Here is a 22,120-nt window from a genome sequence, read left to right as displayed (position 1 = left end):
TCAGGTGCATGAAAAAGGTAGGGTACTGCCATAGAAATAAACCACTTGACGATAAAGTGCACTAGAGGCAAGAACAGCTTCCTCCTGCCTGCAGAGGGGAAGGTCCTGCACTGCAATCAGGTTGTTCCAAGCCTAACCCAGCAAGTGCAAAGAGACTCATGCCCACAGCAAAACCTCGTGGATCCGGGCAAATGAACTACAGTAGCAGGTACAGCACTGCCCTAGGGCAGCTGCAGAGCCTCCCAGGGGCCAGCTGATCACTTCCTTTGTTCGTCTTGCAAAGATGGAGTAGCCACCCATTCCCCCACTACACACACACTACACACACACAACCCATTCACTACAGACAAAGCACAACCGCACTGCTTCGTGCTCAACTAACAAATGACAGTGTGTTTTCTGTTGTTTTTGTCTTGCCCCCTTTTTGAAAATGCCCATTCCAGCCTGTCGTATGTCCCTTCCATTCGAGGCGTCATTTCAGCGCAACCTGGAGGAATTCCGCACCAGGGAGCGGTATTCTGCCTCGAGAGCTGCTTGCTGGACGCCAGCGAAGATGAGGCTTCTGTACCTGATTATGGCACATCTCCTCTCCACCCCGCCCTAGACGCTCGCCCAGCGCATCTGACACCCGCCGGCCGCGGGAGGCTCGGCTTTGCACACAATGGCAGTTGGACACGGCATGCACACAGCGTGCGCCTGCCACCGCAAACTAAAATCTGCTTTAAAAACTCAGGCTTTTCTTGGGATGAGGGGGAGAAATGACAGAAAAAATGTAAATGCATCAAGGGCAAAAACAAGTTGGTCATTCTCACTACAGCCACGTTAGCTGTCCAGTCCGAGTATGATGCACCGAAATATGAACTGGGGTGAATACAAGCAAGGAGTGGCCAAGGTGAAGACGGTTGTCCAGGCATCCCATCACCGTCGCGGGGTGGTAGGGTCGGGGGGTGGGGGCGGGGAGCCACGGGGCTGGAGCTCAGAGAGGGGCGCGGTCGGGCTACCAAGTACCCCTGGGGAAAGGTGTCATCTCTCCATACCCCGCCCCGCCAAAAGGAACCTCTACAAAAAACATACCTCGCCTGGGGCAGCACACACTGACGACCCAGGCGCCGCGGGGGTCCAGGGAGGGCCGAGACCCCTGTGTTATTTGGAAACTACCGGGTGGTGGGAAAGGAAGATAAATAATCCAAAGTTCTCCACGCCACTGTTTGGGTTTCCTCTTTGTTTGGTTTTCCCCAAATCCCAGGGTCGCTCAGTCTGGGTGGCGCCCCGCCGCGCCGGCTGGACTGACCACCGCTCTCCACACACCACCCCCCCGCCCCGGCCTCGGGCCCCCGTCCCTCCCCGGGTACCAGCCCAGGGAAGCCGGCGGGATCCAAGCCGCCCCCACCCGCGGTGCAGCCAGCCAGGAGCGAGCGAGCCACGGCGGCGTCCGACTCACCGTGATCCGCGGGATGTTCTTCTTGCCTTGGTAGGACATGGTGGCGGCTGTGGCTGCAGCAGCTGCCTCCCTCCCTCCTTCTTCTGCTCCTGCTCGCCCGCGCCTTCCTCAGCGCACAGCGCCCCAAGATCAGGTGGAGCGAATGGTGCGCTGGCCGCGGCCGCCGCCTCCTCCTCTCGCCTCCGCCCCCCTCCCCGGCTCCCGCGGCGGCTGCCAGAGACAATAGTAAATCTCCCCGGTCCCCCTTTCACCCCCGACCCCCCCACACACACCCTCCTCCACTCGCCTTCACGCCCGGGCTTTTTTTTCCCCCCCCTTTCTTTTGCGGTGCCAGCTGGGACCCCGTAAGACAAGAATGGCTGATCCGCGACTCCTCCCTCTTCTCTCTTATCCCTATTGATTTTCCTCCTTGCATCTGCCTCACCCACTTTTTCTTCCTTTTTTTTTTATGATGACTTGCGAGTGCAGCGGAGCCAGCCTGCTCCACCGCCACCAGGGGGCGCGAGGGACTGTTCGGGGCGGGGATGCTGCAGTCGCTGGTGTCGGCGGCAGAGAAGCACCAGCGTACCTTCCTGGCCCCGCCGCAGCCCGGGAAAGCGCCCACGCCTCCGACTTGCCCGTGATCCGATTCCCCACCTTCCCCACCCCGGTTTCAGAAAGGAGACGGCTCTAGACTTCCCTCCCGGAACCCGCTCTCCTTCGCCACCGCGCGGGCTGGATGCGACGGCAGCTGCCTTTGTTACCGCGGAGGCCGAGCGCCGCCTCTGCTGGTCGCTGGGTGTGTAAACAGCCGCCGCGACCCCTTAGAAAGCCGAGAACTGGGCTGACTTTGTGCAGCCTGGCCGGCCGCTGCTATCCCGAGACCATGAAACTAGGCATCAGAAAATGCGAAGCAACCCCTCACTCTGGGAGGGCTGCGAGGGGGCACCGTGTCAGCTACCATCAGCCGTTCTCTGTATTGTAAAAATAATTCTCAAAAGAATGTTTTAAAGGAACTCCACTGTCTGGCTCTCAGAATCGAAGAAAAAGCATTAACGCTGCTCCGTGAGTAAAGAGTAGAAAACACCTGTAGTGAGAAGCCAAACGCCCTGGCACATTACTGCGCAGCCGTGGGTTTTGTGAGCGATCTGGTGTGCGCTGTTCACAATGCCCAGTTTACTTTAGGCAAGGCTGATAGACAGAGATCAATGTGCTATTAGGAGCAAAAACATGAGCTTTCGGTGCTGGAATATATTATCCTTTTGCTACCCGCTCCAAATAAACGGCCAAGGGGGGCATGTTTGGAGGAGCCACTGTGGCTCGGGGCTGAGGGATGGTCGGATGGGGGAGCTTTCTCAGCTCTCCTGAAAAAAATAATCCCAAATATACCACTTGGATAACAACAACAACAAAAATGGCTTGCTATGCAAAAATTCTAAAGACAAGTCTCCCACGACCACCACACCCCCTTGTGGATCCTAATCCTCCCTAAATAGAAATTCTGTAGATATCACGGAGCATGACTAGGTCTGTCTTAGAGATCTTGAATTCACATTTCTCCAAGGCAGGCCACCGACCACACTTCGGAACATCTCCTCATTAATTTGAAGGCTTCCTTTGCAATAGAGAAGCGATATAAAGCATCCACAGAAAGAGGGTACAGAATACTCCAGCTTGGGCTTTCCATAAACCTGAAATGAACCAGCCTGGTCACCTAATCAAACGGCAGACTAAGCCCCCTGAAACACTCCTTCTCAAGTGAGTTAATCCAGCGGCTGGTTATTCATGGGTAACTAGACTGACTGAATGCAGTCTTCACAGAAGTCCACAGCATTCTCCACTTTATTTCTGTGATACTCTTGGAGGATGAATGCAAAGCAAAGGTCACCTCCCTGTATTCTTTTGCAAAGCACAGGGAGAAAAAAAAAAAAAAGACTGAAGTGAAAGGCACGCCCTAAACATTTCGCTTTGTTCTTAAAGCTTAAGTGCTGAGACCACTAGCCAAGAGTTGTGAAATTACAAAGCATTCTGGGGATTGGCATGCAAATGAGCAGGATTATATTTAGAACAGAGTAAAAAGAGAATTAACTACATACTATGCAACCCTGCAGAGGTCTCTCTGAATCTTTCCCATAGTTTTAACTGCTCCAAATTTATTTGAAGGGATCTTGCAAGTTCTCCTTAGGAAAAGCAAAAGGTACATAGGGGGCATTTACAATCCTAAAGAAATACCACTGCCTTCCTTTTTTTAATTTCATGGGTTGGTCGGGTTTTTGTTTCCTTTCTTTGCATCCTAATTATCTCTTCTGTTACTGTCATTATAATCCAGAACACTCTCTACTAAATAGATTTATACCATATTTTTGATCACTTGATGATTTTGTGTGTGTCTGTTGTTTCAAATTACAAGACTTGGTTAATCTCTTTGAGGTCAGGCTTGCATGCAAGAAGCCATGCAGAATAGGACTTGTGATGTGTTTCTCTGGATCAGACTGCTGTGAAAAGCCATGCACAGGAATGCATAATAACCAACTAATCGGTTCAAGCTGTTGCCATCAGCAGAAATGTACAACAAACACTATTTTTTCCCTCTTTCATCCCCTTCAATCATCTTTCTCTTTCTTAAATCAAAATCAAGTGTCTAAGATGAGTTTGAAGAAAAAAGCCTTCCTTGGCGGTGGCTTTCTTATTCAAGGAATAAGAAGAAAGGCCGTGATCAACACAGGATGCCTCTGTGTCTGGCCAAGAGAGTGAGGAGTGGAACCGGCATGGATGTTTTCCACAGTAGAATGACTCTGAATGGTTTTCCTTGGATACACAGCAGTACTTGGCTTTAGATATCTCAGGAAACTATGAGAGAGGGAGAGGGAGACACTGAGCGACTTTATGGTCCCAAAGAAACTTAATTTTGGCCCCCAAACCTACCACATCCATAGACTTCCCACACCTCAGTCAAGGCTACTTTATTCTAGTTGCTCAGACCAAAAGTTTGGCATCATCCAAACCTTGACTTCTCTCCTTCAGTCCAATCCAATTTGCACTCCACATCCAATCTGTCAGGAAATACTATTGGTTCTGTCTTTTACATATATACACACTATGATCTCTTCTCTCCATCTACAGAGCTTCTCTCTGTGTCCAGCCACCCTCAGCTATCACCTGGACTACTGCAGTAACTTCCTAACTGGGCTCTCTTCTTCACTGTTATTCATTCATTCTCACAATACTCACACAGTATTTACCCTGTGCTACAGATGTCAATAATAATAATATCCCGGATCTCAGGGAGTTTATTTTATACCCTTATTCAAGAGAATACCATCTGTCACCTGTTAGCCCCCTTCTATGCTTTATTTATCTTCACAGTACTTTTTCACCACATAATATATTAATTTATTATTAAGTATTATCTTCCTTCTCATCCCTAGAATGTAAACTCCCTGAGGGCAGGGAATGTGTCTGTTTTATTCACTGCTGGGTCCTGAGTGTGTGAAATAGAGCCTTGCCCATAGAAACTGCTCAATTATTATTAGGTGAGTGAATGTAAGAATATTTCAAACTGTGTCTGAAGAAAGAAATGGAATAAGAACTTTCCTGTAATTGAAGGGCATGTGGTGAGAATCTAGATTTAAGAATATCTATTTTTGCTTCTGTAAGCCTTCTTAGAGTTTCCTGATTCTAGATTTCAGAGCAAGTGAATTCAAGATGGTGAGGAATCACTTTGCTAATAGGATACAATCACAAAATTCCAAGGCAATACATGGACCAAAGAATGACTCCATAGAATAGATTTGGTACCTGAGCAGTGATTAGAGAGCTGTGGCTCGAAAGGAGCTGCCATCAAAGTGTAAGAGAAGATCAAAGGCCTTGTGTTAATTTAAAGAACTTCCTTTTAAAAAAAAATGAAGGAACTTCCCTGGTGGTGCAGTGGTTAAGAACCCATCTGCCAATGCAGGGGACACGGGTTTGATCCCTGGTCCGCGAAGATCCCACATGCCACGGAACAACTAAGCCCAGGCACCACAACTGCTGAGCCTGCGCTCTAGAGCCAGTGAGCCACAACTATTGAGCCTGTGTGCCACAACTACTGAAGCCCGTGCGCCTAGAGCCCATGCTCAAGAAGAGAACAAGAGAAGCCACCGCAATGAGAAGCCCGCACACTGCAACTAAGAGTAGCCCCTGCTCACCGCAACTAGAGAAAGCCTGCATGCAGCAGCGAAGACCCAACACAGCCAAAAATAAAATTAATTAATTAATTAATTAAAAACGAAAAAAAATGATATTGAGTTCAGAAGGAAAACTATGGACTAGAATCCAGGATGGTATACTGTTTAAGGATCTGGACTTGGGAATAGAGGGACCTCTGCTACATTCCAATTCATCCAGCTCCTGTTTCTATGACCTTCAGCAGATTATTTCAACCTTCTGAGCCTTGGTTACCTCACCTCTAAAATGAGCATCTTATTACCTACCATACAGTGTTTTTGTGATGGTTTATTAATTCATTCAACAAACATTAATTGAGTACCTATTATGGGTATCTAGGCACTAGGGATACAAATATTGAATAAAATTGACAAAATCCCTGCCCTCTTGAAGCTTCCACTCTAGAGAAGGCATAAATCAAGAGTAAAAAATTATATAGTGTTTTAAAAAGTATATAATGTTTAAAATGGTGGCAAGTGCATTGGGGATAAATACAGCAGGGATGGGGAAATGAAAGTCATTCCAGTGTCTTGAGGATGGGCTGGAATTTTCCGTATCAGGGATCACAGAAGGTCTGGTGAGATGGCGGCTGCTTGAACCAAATCGTAACAGTGGAAGCAGTGCGAAATGGTCAGATATCGGATATGATTCAAGGTTAAGCCAGCAGTATTTGCTGATGGATTTGACTGGGGTATGAGAGAAAGAGGAATCAAAGATGACACTAAATGTGTCGGCCTGAGCAACTCAAAAGATGAAGGTGAGATAGGGAAAATTGTGGGAGGACTGGGATTGGTGGGGAAAGTCAGGAATATGCTTGTGGACCTTCCTATTAAACATCCAAGTGAAATGTTGAGCAGGCAGGTAGATAATTCGAGATTAGAAATCTAAGGGAACATCTGGGCCAGAGATACAAATTCGGGAGCCGTCAACCTCTAGCTATTATATAAAGGAACAATGCTGGATGAGCTGACCAAGGACGTGAGTGGAGGTAGAGCTCTGAGATAAGTAAGCATCCTGAGGGTAAAGGAAGAACCAGAAAAAGCATCAGAGACAGTGGTCAATGAGACAGCGGGGACACCATGAGAGTACAGTATTGTGAAGGTCAAGAAATAAAATTATTTCAAAAAAGAGAAAGTGTGCACATGCTGTTGAAAGGTCAAGGACGATGGGAACTGAGAATTCATCAGTGCGTGAAATCACCAAGGACTTTGACCAGAGCACCTATAAAATGAGTATCTTCATACCCACCTCACAGTGGGGTTTTTTTGTGTATGCGTAAGCAAGTATTAAATTATTCTGGTAAGATTTACTGCGTACCTACCACGTGTGTATGTGTGCCAGAGCAGTCTTAATGAAGTTGTGGAGCTCAAATCTGACTGGAGCGTTTCCAAAAGAAAATCAAAGTGGAAACTGGAAACACCTAATTCAGGCAACTCTTTCAAGGGGTTTTTTGTAAACGGGGACAAGGATATGGAGCAGTAACTAGCAGAGAAAGTAGAATCTAATATGAGGGAAATAGCACAGCTTACGCCAATGGGACTGATTCAGAAAGAAGAGGAAACTTCACGATGCAGGAGAGAAATGGAACAACTGCTGTCGGGGTTCTTGAATAGACAACACAGGTGACATCTAGTGTTCAAATGGAGGGCTTCCCCTTAGCCAGGAGCAAGGACTGTTTCTCCTCGAGTAACTAAGAGGAAGAGTATACCAGCACAGAGACAGGCAGCTAGGTAAATTTCATGGTGGGAGTTTATGGCAGTTCTCTTCTGACTGTGTCTGTTTTCTCTGCCATCAGCTAAGCCAGTCTGGGAGAGAGGGTACTGAAAGTTAAGAGGGGAAAGGAGCTGGTATAAAATCAGTTTTTAGGAGATTAAAGGGGCTAGGGAAATACCGTGTGATTCCCTGGCAGCACTAGGGATTCCCCTCAGGTAGTGGCCATAAATTTAAAGAGAGACCCGTAAGCATGGTGTGGCTACGCCTCCAGTCATGTACAGCTGTATACATGCAGGCATGGAGTAGGCAGCGTGTGGACTTTCACAAGGGTTTTGCTAGATGAGTGCTGAGAAGGGAGAAAGAAACTCAAGGGAATTGAGGATAAACCATGGGATCTAAGCTGGTTAAGAGGGAAGGGAGGGCACAAGTGTATATGGGGGTAAAGGACAGTGAACATATTGAAGATTAAATAAGATTATTCACGTAAAGCTCTTAGCACAAAGTTAATTAGACGGCAGCTATTCCTACCATTATCTTTAATGTTCTGATTATTATTTGCTGAATTCGTTTGTGTCCAGGACTATGTCTTATTTATCTTGGTAGTCTCCAGCTCTTTTATAAAGCTTGGAATAGAGTAGAATCAATGGGGGAAAATTAATTGAATAGAGGGGAAAGTCAAGAATATTCTGTCTTCCTTTTAACCTCCAAAATATCTAAAATAAGTGCTTAGTAATTCACACAGTTTTGACTATTAAAAATACTTTCTACTTTTTAAAAACAAATTTATACTTTGCTCTGTTGATATGGGTAAACATTTCCCCTGGTCCTGATTTGAAGGATGAAGAAAAACATAGTCCCAAAACAAATACGGAAGAGTTTTGAAGGGGCAAAAGACATACCAGGCTTTTGTGAAATATATAGGCTATTCTAATGTGAATAAACGTTTCATCTCAGAACTTCCCATTAAGTCATTTGGGTCCATTAATTTTACCTACATTTCAAACAAAGGAAATCCTAGTCGTGTACTTCCAGTGTCACAGAATGAAAATCAAAGTGGTGATTCACCTGCTATTATTAGATGTTTACATATTAAATACACAGAAATAACCTGACAAACAATCCTACCCTTGAAACACATAAGCCAAAAAAAGAAAAAAATACGATAGCCACAGGGAAGTACTCCCATGGGCTTATTCCAAAATCAAACTTATATCAGCATGAGCAAGGTATGCAATCCTACATCTTCCTGGATGGACGTTCTCATTCATTTCCTCAGTAGAGAATGATTCTGCAGGCGCCTGGCCTTCTCCACACAAAGCCTGGGAGGCCTCTTCAGGTTTTAAAGACAACTTAGTCCTAGAAATACTTCTACAGCACATTTACATCAAAGGCTGTCCATTCTGAGCCGCGCCTGGGGCAGGAAAGGGCTCTGCAGCAGATCCAGGATGCAAGTGCAAACAGCCCTGCCACTTCAGCCATAAGACCCAATAAACTCTACAGCACTGGAGGTATTTGTGGTGGGAAAAGCCACCATGTGAAGGTTATGCAGTCCCAACAGAAGTATCACAATTTACACTCTTAGGGCTCTGGAGTAAGAAAATTATGCACTATTTGAAAAATAGGTCCTTGAGTGCTACTGGGCCCTGGTAGAGATGGAGGGCTTGACCAGGGTCATGACGTGGCCAGAAATGTCCATTATGAGCTGGGTTCTATCAGACCCACCAAGTCACAAGACCAAGTTGGCCCAGCAGCAATTGATCATGAGAAGGGCTGAAGGGCACAAGTAAACTACCTGAGCAGGTGGCCCCATCTCCCATGTCATCCACTGCTGCTGCTCCAGTACCTTCCTGCTAGCACACACCCATGGCCCTGAGGATCAGCTGGTGGAGGAGGAAAACCCCTGAGCCTGACTTCTAGATGGAATGGCTCGGCATCTAGATCACATTGAAAACAGACCATGGCCACGTGACAGTCCCACCCAGGGGTGGTGTTGAAAGACAATAGTGAAGAGCTCTCTTCCCAGATGTCCAGAGTTTCAGACAGTACAGCTAGTCATCCACTTTGGAAAGAACAGTGACTCAAGATTATACATAATGTTGGAGAAGAAAAGTGGCTCAAGATTATACAGAGTGTTGAAGTATTCCTAGGCGGTAAGGGGAAAGATTAAAGATCAAGGAAAAGGTGGCCTTAGCTAGCAGCATGTGGTAGACCAGGTGAGTGGGCATCAAGAGTGAAGATATATGTATTGTATTTTAATGCCCTCCAGAGAGCACCCATCACGGAAGAGGCACTCAACGATGCGGCAGACAAAATGACTCAGTCAGCTGACATCAGCCACCCTCCATCATCAGCCAACCCCAGTGCTGGTTAAATGAGCACATGGATGGAGTAGACAAGACATGGTGACAGGGATAGAGGCCATGCAGGGAACCAATACCCAGTCACCAGTGCTGACCCAGCTACTGGTGCTGTCAAACATCCATCCTGCCAGCAACACAGAGCAACACTTCCTCCCCAAGATGGCACCATGCCTCAAAGATACACACAGCCACTTGTGTAGATGACCTTAGACCCCTTTCACACTGGAAAGCACAGTGATTCACTTTTACAGAAACAAACACATATTCTAGATATGGATTTGCATCTTCTGTTTCTGTGGCCTCAGTCAACTCTATTTGAGGACTTCCGGAGTGTTTGAGGCACTGGCATGGGATCCACATAGCATCACACATCAGACCAAGGGGCTTGTTTAACAGCAAATGAGATGCAAGAAAGGCCACATGACTGCGGCATCCACTAGTTATATCAAATACCGCATCACCCTGAACCTGCCAACCTGAGCAAGGAGGAATGGCCTACTGAAGGCACGACTGAAGCACCATTTCAGAGACGACTCCTTGCAAGGATAAGGCACCACCCTCCAGGATGCACTGTGCATTGTAAATCAGTGCCCTTTATATGGTGCTGTGTTTCCAAAGGAAGAACACATGGATCCCAGAAACAAGGGGAAGAAGCAGGAGTGACCCCTTATACCTTCACTGCCAAGGACCCAATTGGGAAATATGTGTTTCCCATCCCTGCAACTCTGGGTTGTTTAGTGTCTTTTCCACAAAGGGCAAGTGCTTCTACCAGGGGGCACAGCAAGAACTCTGCTGAACTACAAATTACAGCAGTTATAGGGCACCTTGGGCTCTTTCTGTTCAGGGACTAAACAGGCAAGGAGAGTTGGCATCCTTCTTGGTAGGACCGTGAAGAGAAGGAGGAGACAGAGCTGCTATTGCACAATGGGGGCAGGGAGGGGTATGTCGGACACTCTTATGATCCACAGGGGTTCTTTCAGGTACAGCCCTGCCTGATCTTGATGGTAAATAAACAAGTACACCAGCTGTAACCTGAGATGGACATGGTGACCGGGGTCTCTTACCCCTCAGAGATGCAGGTCCATGTTCCAACACCAAGTACACCACCTGGACCAGCAGAGGAGTTAGCTAAGAGTGAAGGGAATCTAGAATGGTTAGGAGAGGACATTAATGAGTACTATCGTGGCCCTAAGAGCAGCTGTGGTAAAGAGGCCCTGAGACCCCCAAGAGAATAGGCACACAGATCCTGGAGTTTTTGCTCCCAGAAATTACACAAGGAGGTCAATCTGAGGAGAGCAAGGCGGGGTCTGCATAGACACAAGACTCTCCACCCAGCCCCCAATTCAGAGCTGAAGGACTCAGCCCCTCAGGTGCTCTCAGCCCCTTCCTGGAAACTGCCCTTGTCTAAGGTACCCACTCCCTCAAGGGCAGACTGATCCAGTAATTGCTAATGTGAGCATATAAAGGCCTGGCCTCCCAGGTACAAAAGGGCAACAACTCTAATGGATTATCCCAGTGTCAGGCCTATAAGGTCAACTGAAGCCTTTGTTAAGACCACATCACAGCTCAACTTCCCTCTCTGCCCAGTGCTTCCTTTCCCTTCCCTTCCACAGATGTTGAGCCTAAGCACACTCCCTAACATGCTTCCTGCATCTTATTCTTCTCAGAATCTGCTTCCCAGGAAACCCAACCTGCAACAGTGAGGCTGGTATTAAATGAATATTTATGTGGAGTGACATTTTTTATTTAGCCAATTTTTTTTTTTTTTTTTTTTTTTGCGGTACGCGGGCCTCTCACTGTTGTGGCCTCTCCTGTTGCGGAGCACAGGCTCCAGACACGCAGGCTCAGTGGCCATGGCTCACGGGCCCAGCTTCTCTGTGGCATGTGGGATCTTCCTGGACCAGGGCATGAACCCGTGTCCCCTGCATCGGCAGGCGGACTCTCAACCACTGTGCCACCAGGAAAGCCCAATTTAGCCAATATTTTTAAATGTATAGATTTCATATTCAAATTTAGGTTTCTTTAAAAATTGGAAAACTTGGCAATTCTGGGCTCGTAGATACACAGTGGTGCCCGTCAGCTACAGCTGAAGACTGGCTGCCCTTTGGAACAAACATGTATTCCCCAATTAGCTATAATGTCTGCTGCCTCCTCTTCCTTCATGTAGGGTTGGCTTCCATGTTTTTATGCCACCTGCCTGGCTTAGAGTCACCTGAATTTCTGATATCCGACCACTTGGAGACTGAGTTATTTAGGCATTATGGGATAGGAACTCTGTGTCTCAAAGGTGAGGGCTGCTCTTTCCCGAAGCAGACTTTGGTGCCTGTTCAGAACTGAGACAGCAGTTGAGTTATCTCTGGGGAGCAACCTCCTCCCCAGCCCAGCCTCACTCCACCCGCATTGGGCCCTAAACCACAAGATTGAATCCTGGAACTGCCCAACCCTCTGCTAAAAGCCAGTTTGACAGCATGGGCTGGAGCCGCTGGATCTATGGTCACATGCAATCAGTTTCACCTTTGGGCTGAATGGAAACACATGTGATTGGATTCAGATCTCTCCGGGCCCAGCACAACAGCTCACCCCCAGATGAGGGATGTGAGACTCACTCTTGGATGGAGGCTCAAAATAGCAAGCCAACCCCCAAGTACAAGGCTGCAACCCCAGTTTATATTTTCCAGGTTTCCCATCCGCCTCCAGGAAGGGACTTTGGCTGCATGTCTTTTTTTTTCCCCCTCCGGTTTCCTGTACTCAGCTGTAGCAAAGGCTCCAGGGCCATAGGGCCTCATCAGCCTCTGGCTCCTTATCTTTTCAGACACATAGGAATGGCAGAGACATATGCCTGAGGGTCTAGTCACAGGTTTTTCTGAGCAAATTCCCAAAGGAACACTGGAGTGGAAAACAGGCTCCTCCCACACATCACTGGTATGTCAACGAATAAGTGCTTCTTAGTTGGACGTGTCACCTGTGTGCACTGAATCCCAAGTGAAACCCTGGATTTCTGACCTCAAGACAAATGCTGACCTGGCCCTAGGCAGAGTGCTTGGTCACTTTTGAAGATCCAGATACTCATTTTCTTATTGGAGACAGTGAACATAAGAGGCAGGAACCAGAGACTGAAATGGAGAAAAACTTAGGTTTTCTAAATTCATTTCAAATTAGCTGACTTTGGAATTAGCCTGAAAAACTTCTAAGCTTGCCTCATCTGTAAAATGGGTCAGTAGAAGAGCTGAGTGTATATGCTGACACATACATGTTCTTTCAAACATGAAAGAACAGGTCTGATAAAACAAACAGATGAGCTGATGATTCATTTAAAAGGAGTTGCTGGTGTGTATTTTTATGTCATAGAGTGATTAAAAGAACAGGTTTTGGAGTCCCTGTGACAGTGAGTGGGTTAAAAATGGAGAAGCCCTGACCAACCTAGGCCCCAGTCAAATTCTACTCTTGCTTCCCTGCTGTAATCATAACCAAAGTTGATAAGGACTGTCTGAATTTACAGTACAATATACCGAGCATCTTCCAAAAAGGTATGTATAATTAATACATATTTTTAAAAGTAACCAAGTCCTGTTTTCATGACTTCATAGCCACAAATAATTTCCAGTGACCTCCAAGAACCCCAAAGTATTGCTGACAAGAGAGATGAACACATTTTGTTATTGACACTTGCCTAGTTTATACATTTCCTGGGGATTCTCTATAGCAAGAGAGAAAGTAATATATAACAAGATTCTGGTTAGTAGAATAATGGTTCTGTTGTAAGCTAATGCCACTGTGGAAAACAATTATTATAAACAGCCGCATATCTTTGACTCAGCTTTAATTAAAATTAAAGTTAAGATTGGGGCCACTCTCTTTTTTCTAAGCAGGAGCCCTGGAAATCACTTGTAGGGGTAGCTTTAAGGGAAACCGTTACTGAATATTTACACATTTACTAAACAATTTAAGGTGAATCTGTATTTAGTCTCCATTTTGTCAGCATAAAGTTGAGTTTCTCTCTAAATCCCTAAAGCTTCTGTAATGTTTCAATGCAAGGTCTCCTCGCTTAAAACCTTGGGACTATAAAAGGTTCTCATGGGAAACTACTTTATCACAAAGTTTGTTGTAAGAGATCCTACTCAGATAAAGGTAGAAACTATGTTTGCCACAGAAGGCTGATTTGACTCATTCACTTTGTGATGACAAATTTACTATGGTCTTGCTAACTGACTTCTCATTAACTAGTATAAAAAGATGGTAGCGCTTCCCTGGTGGCGCAGTGGTTGAGAGTCCACCTGCCGATGCAGGGGACACAGGTTCGTGCCCCAGTCCAGGAAAATCCCACATACCGTGGAGCGGCTAGGCCCGTGAGCCATGGCCGCTGAGACTGCGCGTCCGGAGCCTGTGCTCCGCAACAGGAGAGGCCACAACAGTGAGAGGCCCGCGTACCACAAAAAAAAAAAAAAAAAAAAAGATGGTAAAGGCTCTTAGAAGTAAGGACAGTACAAATGACACTCATATGACATTTTTTTTCAAGTAAAATAGAAAGTAACTAGACTATGAACTTGAGAACATAAGAGAGCCTATTTTCCATGACAACATCCATACAAGAGAAAAATATCTGAGGCAGCCACCTGCCCACCAGGGACAGAGTGAGGGACTGGCTGGTCCTCCTCCCCTGCCAAAACTCCTATGACCACTGGGCCCCACCTCAAGCTAACATCAGCCTGGGAGGCTGGCCTGCGCCCCCCTCCCCTGCACCCTGGAGCCGTCTGCCTGATGCCAGCAGTAGATTCTCCTTCCCCAGCAACGCAGGTCTCTGCACCCTGATGGCTGCTGGAGGATGGTGTCCATAAACCTTCTTGACTGATACCCAGGGCCACTGGCTTTCCTCCCCACTTGGCAAGAATCCACGGTTACCCTGATAATGCCCAAGTGGGCACACAGAGAGCCCACTATGGAGCTCAGAAATGGAATCCAACTCTGCTAGTCACACAGATTGCAATTCTAAGCCATGTGGTGCCTGCTAACAATGGTGCCCCTGGACAAGTTCATTTAAATTCAGTTTCCTTATCTGTAAAATGGGCTAATATGGTTAACTTATATGGTATGAGGATTAGGTGAAATAATGGACAGTACCTGATATTCTGTGAATGCTTCAAGAAACTGGATGGACTGACCTGATTAATTAAAATACTGCATGATGTGGCCCAGGGTACAGAGTGTTACTGAGTGCACCCAGTCCAAAGAAAGCCGAGCAAATTCTGTAGGTATGTATTTTGGCATATTTTTTCCTGGGGAGGGCGAGTCTCTAGTTTTCTTCAGATTCTCCAAAGCGTGCATGAGCCCGAAAAGATCAAGCATTTTCATCACTGATGCGACACCACCTCCCAGTCCTCATCCCTAGCCAGACCCCTCTCTCGGTGTCAAGCTCATACATCCAGTAGCACAAGGGGTGTCTCCACGTGAAGCCACAGGCACCTCTACCCCACTGTGGTGGGCTCTGTGATGCACCACCCGGATCCCCCTTAGGGAGGAAAGGGCTTATGACCCCAGCTACGTAAGTGCCACCAGCAGAGGCTCTCATCTGTCAGCCACCTTTGCATGTTGCTTCAGCTAAGGAGGTCTACTTTGCCCCAGATGACATTGCCTTGGGGAGTGGCGCACATCCAATGATACAAATGATTCAGGCCAGATCTGAAGGTTCGTCCTCTCTCCAGATCTCCTGGTAGGGCCAGCTGTGATTTCTATTGAGGCTACATTTTCCTTCTACTCAATTCTGCTTCCTTTTCCACTTCCCCTTCCTTCCCATCCACTGGTGTTGATCTCAAGAGCATCCCATAGAAAACCATGTTAATCTTGTCTTATGATCTGATTCCTAGGGAAATCAGAACACTCAACATGTCTCAGATAGGTTCCAGAACCTTCTGTACTTTCTCCAATGCTTTGCACCTCAGTGGGTGATACCTAGTTTCACCTGGTCTTTAACCAGAAACCTGAGCCTTAGTCCTTGGTGCTTTTTTACTGTCTGCTTCCCCTGACTGGATCAACCTCAACCAGTTTGGGTCCTTCTTATCATTCTGCTCTCATCTTTTTTTTTTTTTTTTTTTTGACAGGGGAAAGAAAGTAGAGTTTATTGGTGGGCATGGGTAGGGAGGGGGCAGCGCCAAGGCTCTCACGAGCGCAGGGCCTGCCATTTGTCCAGGGAGCCACGATTAGGGATGTACTTGACCCCACAGCCATCTGGAATGAGCTGCTTTTCTGCCACCATGTTTTCAAATTCATCTGCTCTAAACTTAGTAAATCCCCACTTCTTGGAGATGTGGATCTTCTGGCGGCCAGGGAACTTGAACTTGGCCCTGCAGAGGGCCTCAATCACATGCTCCTTGTTCTGCAGTTTGGTGCGGATGGACATTATGACCTGGCCAATGTGGACCCTGGCCACTGTGCCCTGGGGCTTTCCAAAGGCACCACGCATACCTGTCTGCAGCCTAGATTGGGGACAGCATGCCAGTCATTAATGTCCATTGGAAAGGGCTGTCTCCAAGGTCCCTTAGGGCAACCCATACAGGCAACAGGCTGCATACACTACCGAAGAGGCTGCTGTTTGCAGCCAGTGCGCACCGGGCCCCCATGGGGAAAAGAGCACAGTCGGCTTAACTGGCTGCAAATGCTCTCATCTTAAACGTCATTTACCTGTATGGGAGTCTCCAATCATTCCCCAGTCCTCTCAAGTTAAAGTCTAAGATTCTTAATATGATGAACAAAACTTTCCATACTAGGCCTCTCCTCATCTCTGTGGCTTCATCTCTCTTAACTCCTTACTGTACTTTATGTTCCAATAACCCTAGGAACCAGGCATTTCTTTCACATCATGCTGTTTCCTGCCTCCAAGTGCTTGCCCATGTCATACCTTCTGCTGAAACGATCATCCCCCCTTCTTAACTTGGGAATCTCCAAACAATCCTTTATGACTCAACTCAGGCACTACCTTCTCCAGAAAGCTTTCCCATCCAGTGACCCCTGGTGCTTCCCTGAGTCTCTGCCAACTTCCAGCACCGTGCTTATAGTGTATGTTGTGATTATCTGTTTTGTTGGCCATCTTCCTCGGGCTCCTTGAGGGTATGTCTCTGTTTATTCATTACTGTATCCCAGTGCCAGCACAGTGCCCTAGCACATAGATAAAGGCACTTATGAGATGTGTGTTAAATGATGGTCTTGGATGAATACGTACCAACGTACATATATACATACACACATACATATACAAACAACCTCATCCCAAATGTAAACCCACCTTGGAGCAGAATCCTGAAGGACTAATGGGTTGGCTGAGGTAGAAAAAGTTTAGGATGGGCTCATTTGCATGTTAACAGGATATCAATTCAGTTGACTCAGTGAAAACACCTTGTTAAAAAGTTAATCTCAATAAAACAATTTTTTTAAATGGGGGTGGAGGGGACTGCATTAAAAAGATTCAAGTGTAGGTATCCAGCCAGGCTGGAATCAGGATCTGTCAGCCACCATCTCTTTTCCCCTCTAAGGCCTCACGGACATTCACTGTTAACATTAGCTACATCCTTTCTCTACACATTCAGTTACTCCATATTTCTTTGTTCTAATCACACTGAGAGAATAAAAGGAATATCTCTTGGTTCTAATTCCCAACTGGAAGGAACTGGCTCTGCTTGAGCCAGGTGTTACCCTGCAATCTAATCACCTATGGAGACAGAATGGGGGAATCATGACATAAATATGGCTGCAAGGAGCCTACCCATGTGGACGTAGAGGCCATAATGAGCTTGGCAGAACTCAAAAGACATCTAGTGATTCCTACGTGCAGTCCACACAAAAGGGGCAGATGAGGGTGCACCGAAACTCATACTTCATTACCAAGGAAAAGAAAAAAATGACGAGTCAGCTTTCAGATAGGAACTAACAAGGGCACAAGAGAAGAGCCTGAGATAAGTTTTGCAAGGGCGATCCTTGAAAATGTAAATTTGCCTGCTTGCCATATGCTAATAAGTGTTCACAGTCCGGATGTCACACGCATCTGCGTCGAGGTCTCTCCCTCTCCCCCCACCACCTCTCGGGCTTCTTGGTCTCTGTCTTTGATTGTCTATTTGCACTAGCTTCATTCTTTTTTCAGATCTTCAAAGAGATCAATTCCATGAGACCATAAGCAATCTACCCACTCAGTCCTACAGGTAAAACACACGAGACTAGAGAAGACATATGGTTTGCCCACCCGGAACCCTGAAGTTAGTAACACCATTATTGTAGGGTTCTGACTCCTAATCCAGAGATCCACCAACCATTACCTACTGCCTCACTTCATCCTGGAAATACAGGACTGTGGGGCAGGGTGGGGTTTATCCCCTGTTCAGAGCTTCAGTCACACTAAGCTCAGTCTCAGATGAAGTAAAATCGGGCACAATATCAGAAAGAGATGGGTCAATCCTGAGCCAGAAACAGTTACTATTCTGACATCCAAGACGTCATGACAAGGTGTTGTCGTGAAAAGCGAAAAAAAAATAAGGAGTCAAGAGATCCACGTTTTAACCAAGTCTATTTTATGAACAAATGGTTTGACTTTAAGCAACTCACTTAACCTCTCCTCATCTCTTTAATGGAGAATAAATTATTTGCTTCCAACCTCTTTGGGCTGATAATTAAATGAGATAATAGAAATGCCCTTGTTTGAAAAAAATGCTCTCCAAAAGGCTATCTGAACACCAGGCCTTCATATTATTTTTCCATCATGTCTCAAACATATCCAAAATTGATATCTGCTCGAAAGCCCATTTACCATTGTTGCTTTCCAAGTATGACCCTTCCTTTACGTACCTCTCTGTTTTTCAAATTATGTATTTCTCCAGATGCATGTTTCTACTTCCCCAGGCTGATCTCATTTGTTCATTTCCTGTCCATATTTCTAATCTCTCTAGGTTGCTCTGTACTATGTCTCTTTCTCACTAGTGTCTCTAGCACCATCCTATTTACCCTCATCTGAAGGTATAATTGCCATAATAGGTTTACAGCCTCTTTCCAAGCCATTAATAACAATGCAAAATGAAATGTGTCCGAAGCCCATCTCTCCAGCATCCTCCTGGAAACTGCAGCATGCCATTTTTCATTCTTGGGTTTTTCAGCCAGTTTTGAGGTCATTTGTCATAGTTCAGAGAACTTCCTAACCCAACCCAAGACCGTTTGGTTTTGTTTTTTTAATCATATGGGAACCAGACCTTGTTTCTCCTGCTCCTGTTTATTATTATTTTATACTAAATAAAATAAAGGACAATAAGATAACTTATAACATGCCAATGCATGAAGCCAGGCACTTAAAGCCCTGAGAATCAATTAGTGGGTTCCTATCCGAGGATCTCCTGTCTCACAACAATGCGAGTGCTCACTGGGATTCTGCCCCTGCATTGATCCAGAAATCAGGAAGACCTAAGTTTTCCGACTGGAATTCCAAACCCTTGTTGTTTCTTTCCAGGGGAAACCTGCAGCCAAGTTCCTCCATAAACCTGAAGAATGGGAGGTATAATCTTTGAGGCTCACTGCAAAGAAACAGTTTCTCTCTGTGGTTTTTCTCAATAAATTTGCTGACACTAGAGTCCCGTCTTTGTTACCACTACAACACTTGGCAGTTTCTAAAGAAAAAGGAGTTTAAAGAAGACGGAGAAAGAACACAGAGACTAATCCACGGGTGAATAAACTTGAGAAATGGTTTCGCTGTCATATTATTGCACACAATTTTCTTCTTGGCATGGAATTCTTTTTTTGTTTCTGTTTTGTTTTTTAACTGAGTCTGGCAGTGGGTGTTCTGCCTTCTTCGAATCTTTAGGATCTATCTCTTCACTTCTTCCTGAGCGCTTCTGGCCATGGGCTTTCCCACCAGCACTTCTGTTTTTTTGCACTTTAACTTTGATTCAAGCTCCAAACAGTTGGAAATCCAGGATGAACAAAACCTCTTTCTGAACTCCCAGAAGGATATCCAAATTTTGTCAAATTTTAAAATATGAAATTTAAATATGAAATTTAAAATATTAAGAATGTTTTAAACACCAACAACCTTAGACATGCTAAATTTTAGTTTCTGAATAAAGCGGAGAGAAAAGCTTCAAGGACCTAAATACCCTAAGTTAATTGCAGAGTCTGAAGAAAAGTCTAATTTAAATTAATTCCTTTCATCTGTGAAAGTAGAAAAACATGAACTTGGGGCACAGACCTGGTTTGCTAACTTGGTTACATCAAATACTTGCTTTATGAAACCGGGATATTTTCTTAAGCTTTTTGAGTTTGTTTTCTCTTCTATTACATGGCGATAATACTACTCCCGTCGTGGAGCAATGTTTGGATTAAATGTGCATAACAGAGGCTAGTAAATACAGTGTCTGGTGCATAGTAGGTGATCAGTAAACATCAGCTGCTTCCCTTGTCCTCCTATATATACAATGGGAAAATATGTCATCTTTTATTAATACACATGGCTCACTTTCTCATAATACCGTTACCAGGCTGTCACGAACTGGTAAGGGGAAAAGGCCTTTTCATGAATTTAATATGAGGATGATGATACTAGGCAGGCAGCATTCTAAATGCTTTTATATGCATTATTTCATTTAATCCTCACAAAGGAAGGTAATTTTACTACAGAACAGGATGCAGATGTTGAGAATGGTTAAGTGACATGCTAGTTGCTAGATGGGTCAGGAGTTGACGTGTATCCTGTAAAGCATTACATGTAATGCCTGCCACATGGTCAATTCTTAATCAATACTAGAAACTTAGTGAAGGAATAAGTTTTTTTTATAATACAATTAGATCCCTTCTTGTAATATCCTTTTATTTTTTTACCATCTTTATTGAGCTCTAACTCACATACCATAATGGTCACCATTTAAAGTAACCAATTCAGGGCTTCCCTGGTGGCGCAGTGGTTGAGAGTCTGCCTGCCGATGCAGGGGACACGGGTTCATGCCCCGGTCCGGGAAGATCCCACATGCTGCAGAGCAGCTGGGCCCGTGAGCCATGGCCGCTGAGCCTGCGCGTCCGGAGCCTGTGCTCCGCAAGGGGAGAGGCCACAACAGTGAGAGGCCCGCGTACCGCAAAAAAAATAAAAAATAAAAAAAAAATAAAGTAACCAATTCAGTGGGTTTTTAGTATGTTCAGAGTTGTACAAACCACAATCTAAGTGGTAAACGTTTTCATCACCAGACACGTCTTTTATTTTTTAAAATCTGGATATTCAGAGATTTCTTTTCTTTTTTTTTTTTTTTTTTTGCGGTACGCGGGCCTCTCACTGCTGTGGCCTCTCCCGTTGTGGAGCACAGGCTCTGGAGACACGCAGGCCCAGTGGCCATGGCTCACAGGCCCAGCCGCTCCGCGGCACGTGGGATCTTCCCAGACCAGGGCATGAACCCGCGCCCCCTGCATCGGCAGGCGGACTCTCAACCACTGCGCCACCAGGGAATCCCCAGAGATTTCTTAAAGGAGAAAATATCATATCAAAAATGGCAGTTGTCTCATACATTGTTGGTTGGGGAATGTACAGCCACTCCAGAAAATAATTGGGTAGCTTCCTATAAAACTAAATATGTATTACATAATACTGTATGTCAGCTACATTTCAATTTTTTTTAAAAAAAAGACTAAACATGCATTAAACTATTCAACTTAGCAACTGTACTTTTGGTCATTTATCCCCCAAAAATGGAAATTTACATTTCCATAAAAACTTGTATGGGAAAGTTCATAGCAGTCCTATTCCTGAGAGCCAAAAAGTAGAAACAACCCAAATGTCCTTCAACAGGTGAATGGACAAACAAAGTCTGGTACATCCACACAATGCAATACTACTCATCAATTAAAAGGGTCAAATTATTGATAGGTGAAAAACTAGGATGTATCTTAAGGGAATTATGCTTAATGAACAAAAATAATTTCATAAAGTGACATACTATATAATTCCACTTATATAATGCTCTGAAATTGACAAAACTGTAGAGATAGAAAACAGGTCAGTAGTTGCCAGGGGACAGGGATGAGGTAGGTCGACAATAAAGTGGTAGCATGAGGGAGTTCCTTTGTAGTGATGGAACAATTCTGTATTTTGCATCATGATGGTTATATGAATACGCATGGAATAAAACTGCATAGAACTATACACACACAAACACACACACGATGACCAAGTTGTGTCAAGCCTAAGAACTATCTCAAAATCATACATGTACCAGTTTTCAGGTCTGGGTATCTTCTTTAAAACTCATTTTGACTTTCCTTTTGAAATGCCATTATTTTCACTTTCTATTTTGAAATGATTATAAGTTTACAGGAAGTTGCAAAAATGGTACAGAGAGTTCTCTGAACACTTCACTCAGCTTTTGTCAGTGGTCACATCTTACATAACAGAAGTACAATACCAAGACCAGAA

The 22,120-nt window shown here is 45.3% G+C and overlaps 1 protein-coding gene across 2 annotated transcripts in view; it reads right to left on the bottom strand.

Moving 5' to 3' along the window:
• Nucleotides 1-22,120, bottom strand: part of DPYSL3 (dihydropyrimidinase like 3) — a gene marked incomplete at both ends in the record, with an annotated part of 112,268 nt that overhangs the window by 61,583 nt on the left and 28,565 nt on the right. The window contains one exon of one of the 2 annotated variants that reach the window (XM_079702503.1): nucleotides 1,442-1,480. The exons of the other annotated variant lie outside the window; for it this stretch is intronic. Within the exon in view, the coding sequence (XP_079558629.1) occupies nucleotides 1,442-1,480 (39 nt within the window). Of the gene's footprint in view, nucleotides 1-1,441; nucleotides 1,481-22,120 lie in introns of those variants that run through there. 2 annotated transcript variants of the gene reach the window in all.

This window comes from Hyperoodon ampullatus, assembly GCF_949752795.1.
Source record: "Hyperoodon ampullatus genome assembly, chromosome: 4".
Lineage (NCBI taxonomy): Eukaryota > Metazoa > Chordata > Mammalia > Artiodactyla > Ziphiidae > Hyperoodon > Hyperoodon ampullatus.
The sequence above is the reverse complement of the archived record's forward strand: the minus strand, read 5'-3'. Positions and strand labels throughout refer to the sequence as shown.